General features: G+C 33.6%; 1 protein-coding gene across 1 annotated transcript; it reads left to right on the top strand.

The window, feature by feature from the left end:
• Window positions 1-912: 912 nt before the first annotated feature.
• Window positions 913-7,682, top strand: LOC107624846 (P-loop containing nucleoside triphosphate hydrolases superfamily protein). The gene is made up of 14 exons (XM_088504783.1): window positions 913-1,480; window positions 2,099-2,286; window positions 2,377-2,571; window positions 2,692-2,868; window positions 3,314-3,702; window positions 4,091-4,271; window positions 4,558-4,680; window positions 4,749-4,865; window positions 5,175-5,279; window positions 5,626-5,766; window positions 5,852-5,917; window positions 6,624-6,782; window positions 7,037-7,118; window positions 7,227-7,682. The coding sequence occupies exons 1-14, from the start codon at window positions 934-936 to the stop codon at window positions 7,280-7,282; spliced, it is 2,526 nt and encodes an 841-aa protein (XP_088360909.1). The 5' UTR covers window positions 913-933; the 3' UTR covers window positions 7,283-7,682.
• The last annotated feature ends 1,264 nt before the right edge of the window (window positions 7,683-8,946 follow it).

Raw genomic sequence — 8,946 nt, 5'->3', positions numbered from 1 at the left:
GATATGAAATGTCTTTGATTTTAATGTTTTCATATTTATTTCTCTTGCGGTGAATTTTTTACCTAAAGAGTAAAATTGAATGAAAAGTAGAATTATTTTTAATTGATAGAAGATATGTATATCACATATGACAAAAAAAATTGTTATTTTTTAAAAAATTAATTTGTAAATTAATTTTTTAATCAATATTAATTAATTTTTAAAATTATTTTTTAATTTTAAATTTTAAATCTTATATCTTAATTCTAATATCTAAATCTTCTTAAAAACATAAAAATTAAATATACTTTTACAGTAAAATATTAAATAATATTAGTTAATTAAAAAATAATATCTTATACTTTTTTTTTCTATTATAAGGAAACAATTTCACTATTCAGATATAGAGAAAAGGACAAATCGATCCCTAATTTTTTGGTTCGCGGATATTTAAGTCTCTGAAAATTTAAAAATATATTTAAGTCCTTCACCTTTTTAAAATTTGGACATATCGATCCCTGAGTTTAATTTGTCCAATTTTAAAAACTCTCCTACGTGTGCATTCATATCAACCAGGTCAGTACAATGGGAGTCACACTTGATTTTTCTGTTGAATCTGATAGATCCAAGTGAACATGAGGGATCAATATGTCCAGATTTTAAAAAAGGTCAAAAACTTAAATATATTTTTAAATCTTCAAAGACTTAAATTATATGTAGATCAAACGGTCAAGAATCTATTTATCCTTTACTCTCGGATATAGTACACCGTAACATTGCTTTCCTTTTTTTTTTAATTGGACTTGGACTAAGCTTGTTGAATTGTTGTGGTCTCGGGCTAGTAATGTGTCAAATTTGAAATATTATTTACTGAGCTGGGCCTTGGCCCAAATTAAGGCGTAAAAAGGCAAACTTCGAAAGCGGTATCACGGTTCGGGTTTTTCCGTGTTCGCCATGGAAGCAGCTACAGCAAGTACTACTTCCTCTCAGTCTCGCCAGAGAAAGCTGAAGAGAAAGCGCGCCGCCGCGTTGGCGAGTGACCCCCAACTCGACCGACTTAACTCGCTGCCTTGGAACCCTTCGTTTCCACGAAACAATGACGAAGATGATAACAATAACGAAAACGATCCCTTTGCTATGCTCGCTACTGGCTCCAACGAGCTCGAAGGAGGTTTCCTCTCGCTCGAGGAGATCGACGAGGCTGATTACGGTTTTTCCATTCCTGAACCTCAAATTAACGAGAAGAAGAACCAGAAGAAGAAGCATAAACTCGACGAGAATGTGATAGAAGAGAAGAAGAAGAAGGAAGAAGAGGAAGGAGATGATGGAGTTGGCGGTGGCGGCGGCGGTGGTAGCGGTGAGGTTGAAGTGAAGAAGGAAAAGAAAAATGACAAGAAGAAGAAGAAGAAGAAAAAGAAGACAAAGAAGGATAAGAAGAAGGAGGAGGAAAAGGAGGAGGAAGCGGTTACCGAAAACCAGAATGTTGAGAAGCCAGATACTGGTAGTTACTTACTTGTTTGATTCTAAATTGCCAATGATACAAATTCATTTATGTTTACGTGCTTTAGGTCCCTGAAATGTGAAACATCTTTATGTTTATGTAAAATGTTAATAGTTGAAGATGATAAATCCTCACTATGTCGATGCAAGGTGATAATTAATGATGAGAAATCCATGTGCTGGTAAATACTTGTTCATACTTTTGTAGTAATTATATAGTTCATGAAACGGCAAGTGTGTATGTAGACTCCTGAAATTCGAGACGTTTATGTCTATGCGTTGTGAATAGTTGAAGATGAGAAATCCTGATACTTATAGTTATTTGTTTATTATATATATATTCTAAGTTTTAAATTTTCTGTATATATGTTTGTGTGTGTATGTGCATAAGTGTTTGGAGGTTCCTGAAATATGATGTCTTTATGTTAATGCCCTGTGAATGAATAATTTAAGATGAGAAAGCCAGATACTAGTAGTTGCTATTTTATTTATACGTATCAGCATATGTACTTTAGTATGTATGTGGATACGGATTCCTGAAATGTGGGATGTTTATGCAATGTTGTGATGAATGAAGGTTTTGGAGGCATATTCATCTTACTGCTATATTTTCTTTTAGGTCTAGATACTGATGTGAAGGATGATGATGATGATGTTGGGGAAGAAGACTTTGATGAAACTGAATTTTATGCATGGAATGAGTTGAGGCTTCATCCTTTGCTGATGAAAGCAATTTACAAGCTTGGTTTCAAGGAACCGACACCAATTCAGAAAGCTTGTATTCCTGCTGCTGCTCATCAAGGGAAGGTTGTTTGAAGTTTTCCTTCTTCAGTGGTTTTGCTGGTTTGATTAGCTAGATTAGCTTTTTGACCCTTGTTCTTGTGTGTTTTTTGGCAGGATGTTGTTGGGGCTGCTGAGACAGGATCTGGTAAAACACTTGCATTTGGTTTGCCCATTTTGCAACGTATTTTGGAGGAACGGGAGAAGGCTACAAAGATGGAGGAAGAAAGGGGTGAAGAGCCAGAAAAATATGCTCCTACAGGAATTTTGAGGGCTCTAATTGTTGCCCCAACCAGAGAGCTTGCTATTCAGGTATTTGTAAAGGCTTTTTATCCATTTGCATGTTTGTTAGTTACTCAATTTAGATTATGAGTATATACTTGTTTTAGAAATTAGGAGTCATGCTACAAGCTGACTGGAATCCATTTTCAGGTAACTGATCATCTGAAAGCAGTAGCTAAGTATATTAATGTTAGGGTGACCCCTATTGTTGGGGGAATTTTAGCCGAAAAGCAGGAGAGACTTTTAAAATCAAGACCTGAGATTGTTGTTGGAACTCCAGGGAGGTTGTGGGAACTTATGTCAAGTGGAGAAAAGCATCTAGTTGAGGTAACTTCTAGCAATATGCATTATGAAGATTGAGTATCAATTTATGTTTTACAAAGATTAAGTTATTGTTTTCATGAATGCTAATCCAGTAGATAAGTGTGAGGGGGAATCTGAAATATAGTGGAAAACTACAAGTGTTTAATAAGACAGAGTATGTAAATTGTAGCCTCCTGTAATTCTTAATCCTTATTGTTCAACATGTATGGGCCACAATTAAGCACGACTTATTGGAAGAGTCATACAATGGCACCCTTGCTAAATATTTGATATAGACAACATTTGTAATTGTACACTATATAAGACATCTATCATTTTGGTTAGATTTCATCTTAACTTTTAGCAGCAATAATTCACACATTAAAAATTAATGTTCTAGTTTTTGTGTAGATTTGACGTATTGCTTTCATTGAAAGTCATTTTTGACATGGCCATGTTGTTTTTGCAGTTACATTCATTGTCTTTCTTTGTGCTTGATGAGGCTGATCGAATGGTACAAAACGGTCATTTTAAGGAGTTGCAATCAATAATTGACATGCTTCCCATGCCAAATATCTCCGCCGAAGATAATTCTCAACATGCACAAAATTGTGTTACAGTTTCAAGCTACCAAAGAAAGAAAAGACAAACTCTTGTGTTTTCAGCTACTGTTGCACTTTCTGCTGATTTTCGCAAGAAGCTTAAGCGCGGTTTAGTAAAACAAAAACAATCATTCACAGAGGAACTGAATTCTATTGAAACTCTTTCTGAACGAGCTGGAATGAGATCCAATGCTGCAATTATTGATCTTACCAACCCATCGATATTGGCAGCCAAGCTTGAGGAATCATTTATTGAGTACGTAAACTCATGCTGGATAGGACACTGATTTTATTAAATATTGATGTATATTCTTTTTACTCTTAGATTCATGATTTCATGTTGATTTGAATTGTCTTGAATTTAATGTTACATTATTTTTTCCCGTTTGAGTATTTTGTTGGGTCACATATCCTCCCCTGAGACAATCGTTATCTTAATTATCATTCCTTGTGCAAATAGAGATTTTGCATCTTTGTCAGCTGTTTTTCTCAATTTTAAAACATACTCCGTCATAGGCATAGCCACTTTTTGCCTTATTTCACCATCTAAGATAAAGGGACTGAATAGTTTCTTAGAATTAAATGCACACATATGTTACCTTCATCATCTTCCTGATTTTGTTATTGAATGTCATTGGTTGCAGATGCAGGGAAGAAGATAAAGATGCCTACTTGTATTATATTTTGACTGTCCATGGACAAGGTCGCACCATAGTTTTCTGTACATCAATTGCAGCTTTGCGCCATATTTCTTCCATACTGCGGATTCTTGGCATTGATGTTTGGACTCTGCATGCACAAATGCAGCAGCGAGCACGTTTAAAGGTAGCTTCCTTTGTTTGTCTCAACCTTTTCTTGCTTTCTTCCAGTTGTGTTTCTCGTCTTTCTGCTGAAAGATCTGCATAACAAAATAGCTCACCATCAAAAGGTCATAGTGTAGATCTACTTTTCCCTCCTTTTTTTTTCCTTCTTATAGGGGATTGGACTTGGATAGTTGGCATTGTGGTTAACCTGAATACATCTTAATACTGAGTTGTCTTTTAGTTTAAATGGATATTGTATTTTGTTTCCATCATCATATTTTTCGTGTTTCGTTCATTCTTCAATGCAGGCCATGGATCGTTTTCGTGAAAGTGAAAATGGCATACTAGTTGCTACGGATGTTGCTGCAAGGGGTCTTGATATTCCCGGTGTTAGAACTGTTGTCCACTATCAACTTCCGCATTCAGCAGAGGTAAATTAATATTTTGCTTCTTTTATCCATATTATACATTACATCTAACATTTATTTCATCTTTTTAGGTTTATGTGCATAGAAGTGGAAGAACAGCTAGAGCTTCTGCTGAAGGTTGTAGCATTGCTTTAGTCTCACCAAAAGAAACGGCAAAGTTTGCTTCGCTGCTCAAATCATTTTCTAAGGTTGTTTCCTGAACAGCATTTTTCCTTTTAAATTTAAGCATATAGGTTAGATATATTAAAGTTGGGTGCTTACTTCATTGAAGTTGGGAAAAAATTCTTCGCATGAAGATAAGAGGTGTAGTCAATAAGAACACGGCATGTTGAGTTGTGTATCATACAGCCATTTATATGTTGTTCCCTCTAAACATGTTTTAAAGAGAGTTGAATGAACTAAATAATACATGTTTGATATAAGTTACCATCACTTACCTCGTGATCGAGAACAATATAGTGATCTACATTTTTGTCATTATCTTGTTTTATCTACAGGACAATTTTCAGCGGTTTCCTTTACAGAACTCATACATGCCAGAGGTTTTAAAACGATTGTCTCTTGCACGCCAAATTGACAAAATAACACGAAAGGATTCTCAGGTATTAGGATTCACCTGTACAGTATATTGAATTATATAACATTTTGGCATTTTTTTCATGCAACCAGTGTTAGTGTCAAGTGTGCTTGGAATTTATCATTTTTCTGTTTACGATTTGAAATGGTTTTGAATGTAATTTGCTTGAGGTAACCTCCATATTCAAGAGGTTTTCCTTATTGCATCTTTACAAACGTACACAGAATAATTTCTAGTTACAGACTTCCAGTCTCATGTATTTTCTTGCTTTTCAGGTTTGACTTAAAATTCTGTTTTGCTTTATTGCTCCTTTGTGCTGACTGGATATAGATATTTGTGTTTTCAAATTCTATTTCTCTTTGCTATTTTAGGTGAAAGCTGAGAAAAACTGGTTTGATCGAAATGCTAACTCAGTTGAATTAGTTACTGAAAATGACGACAGTGAGGAGGAACAAGTGAACAAACACAAGCAAATGAAAGCCAGTTCTAAACAGTTGAAGACATTGCAACAGGTCTGATGCCTTCATATATACCTGAAACGATATATAGATATTATTTCCAGTTTATTTAATTCTTCTCAAATGTTTCATATTGCAGGAGCTCAAAATGTTGATTTCACGTCCTTTACAATCAAAGACATTTTCACATCGATATTTAGCAGGGGTATTAATCTTATGATTTTCTTTCATTTTCACGCTTAATATTTATTTACCACATTTGGAATGCCTCTTGACCCATTGCTAGTCATTGTTATTATTGCAATTCTAATTTTTAATGTTTTTCTTCAGAAGTTTCAGAGGAATTGCAAGGCATGATGTACATATACTAGCACATAGGTGTTTTAATTATTCACAATAATATGTGTTTGGGAATGCTAAAAATTTATACTTATTTCAATAATTCTTGTTTGTATAATCACTTTTCGAAATAATCAATTATGTGACGATCAATTTATGTTTGGATACTTTAGCTGAAAAATGGTTTCAGAATAATTTATTGTGTTTGAAATGTATGAAATCTTAACTGGTGTTATTACGAAATAACGAAAATGGGTATAGAATGATTGCCTATATTATTTAATATTTGGTACTTTAGGTCAAATTAGGAAAATCATTACAATTAAAAAATATAAGCTTTTGCTTATATTCCATAAGTTTCAAAATATTGCTTTTGCTTATAAGCTGGTTTTTAGCTTTAAAATGATTAGTTTCAATTATAATCTATTTTCAAGTTTTTACCCAAACGTGATTATTTTTCTTAATTTGACTTTTCTGAGAGGTTCTCAAACATGCTCCTAGTATCTTTTTACTATGCAAACATATGTACTATGTTAGGACATAACTCTGAAACATAATACTCTCTTTTGTAGGCTGGTGTCACACCTGTCATGCAGGAACAATTGCTACAATTAGCAAAGCAAAAACTAAATGATCGCCCGGGCTCAGGAGTAGGCAAGAAGGGAAAATTGGTTGTGATTGGTCAAGATTGTGTTGAAGCACTTCAGGCACTCCGGAATGCTGGTGAAGAGGTAGAATGTTCCACCCTTTTCATATTCCAGTGGGCATAATTTTGTATTGATCCTGTCAAATATGAAATCGTCTATTTTACAATGTAATTTGCCGCATTAACAAACTTTTAGATTTTGAAAAGTAGAATAAGGTTTATTTTGCAGGAAAGTTAGGAATTTCTCGTTATCTAAATATTCAGCTTGAGTAGTAGATTGGAGCTTATGTTTTTTGTTTGTTTTGTTGTTCTTGCTTTTGCTCCTTTTTCTCCCCACAGGTGCGCATGGATGTCAAGGATTTTGCTGGAAAACGGAGAAATATAGAAAATCGGAAAAGAAAAAGAAAAGAGGAGAAGAAACGTAATCTTCAGTCTGAAAATATATGATATCCTTTCTTCTTTTCTAGTTATTTATTAATTAGATCTTGGCTCTAGCATGTTCTAAATTTTCGGAATGTTCTTGCTTCAGGTTTGCGTGATCAGCGAAGAAAGCAGAAGAAAAAGCTAAAACAGGACAAGGACTAGAATTGCAATACATATGATATATAAAAGGCAAATTTTGCACCAACCGAAGTTTTGTCATTTGTTGCTGGGTAATTTTAGGGCTGGGACTATGTCCCATAGTTTTATCGTGATTATCCATAGAGCTTTGATTTCTTGTATGAATAGAATATATCATGAAAATTTCAATCGAGAAGTAGCGAATATGATTATGTCAGAGGAAGCTTATGTCAACTTTGGCAGTTGTCAGCGGTAATCAAGCTTGAAATTCAGTGGTTCTGGATTCACACATAGACCAGCCGTGACTGATCAAAAATAGTTCTTTTTTCTTTTTGATGTTATACGGAATTTGTTGTAGTCATGTTTCATTCAAAAGCAAGCTTATTCTAATGAAAACCGACAAGTTTAGGCTCTGTTCTCACTATCATTGTTGCAGAATCATTAGCAGTTTTTATGGTGTTGGTTTGGTGTTTTTTATTTTGGAGAGTATAAATTATAACATTGAAAAGTATCTCAATGTTTTCTACAGGAAAAATTTCTTCTTTTTTGCTTTTCACGAACTGGAAGCACTCACTCAAAGAGCTACCTCAAATTCCGCAGCAATTATGAAAAAAAATCAGGGATTGTAAAATGCAAATTGTCCAAAATTTTTATTATGACAATTATAACAATTTTGTGATCAAGTATGAATAAAATTATTTCATTTCATGTCACATAGATTAAGTATACCATGTCTTTTGTCACTTGTCATTTGGCTCACCAATATCAGTTGATTTTCCCATTTGAGTTAGAGAAACAAATTAGAGGAATGGTTATTTGTTTGAATTAATAATATTATTTAGAAGATTTCAATCAGCAGTTGAAGGTTTTGAACAATTTTAAACTATAGAATCATCGTGTTTAGGCAATTTAGTTCATTTCCCCATTAGGTGGAGTTCTTTTTATTTTCAAAACAAAGTTAGGTCCTCTTAGGTGGAGTTTGTTAAAGAGGTGCAATGTCAAGATTCAAGAATATGCAAATCGTCACCCTTCCCTTAGATGGATAGTACTATTTTTGTGAAATTAGAGAAATTTTCTTAGTTTAATATTATTTATTATTTTCATATTTCAATAAAAGGTTACACAGTAGATTCTTTATCTTCACACATAATCTAAAATGATTAGATATTTATACTATTTTAGATATTCAATAAAGAAATTTATAATTAATTATTGATTTCGGACTCCTTATTTAACGTGCAAAAAACTTAATGAATCAACAGATATTGCAATTCGAACGTAATATAATTAGAATTGTTGTACAATGCCCGAAAAGGCATGCAGTTTTTATGGCAACAAGGAAAAGGTGGTAATATTTCTACTAAATATTGAATAGTATTACCAACAATTTGGAAAATGGCACTCTTATTAGGCAATGTGTCTAACTCTACTTGATATATAAAGCATAGGCTAGAATTAATGTGCTTTAAAGATAGAAGAAACTAGAAAGAATTGCCAAAATTGCACACTAAATTGTAGTTGGATTGAACCGTCTACTAAGTATTTCAATTGCATTTATGCTATGAAATTGAATTCTTTTGTTTCAAAGCCTAATTAAGTACTCCCTCCCTCTAGTTTCAATTACTTTCTTCATCAACGATGTGAAGGAGTCAGGTTTCCCTCAAGGCCAACCCAGCATCTCAAATATT

The sequence above is a fragment of the Arachis ipaensis genome, chromosome B2, assembly GCF_059453495.1.
Source record: "Arachis ipaensis isolate K30076 ecotype BB chromosome B2, ASM5945349v1, whole genome shotgun sequence".
Lineage (NCBI taxonomy): Eukaryota > Viridiplantae > Streptophyta > Magnoliopsida > Fabales > Fabaceae > Arachis > Arachis ipaensis.
Note: the sequence above shows the minus strand (reverse complement) of the source record. Positions and strands in the feature narration are given on the sequence as shown.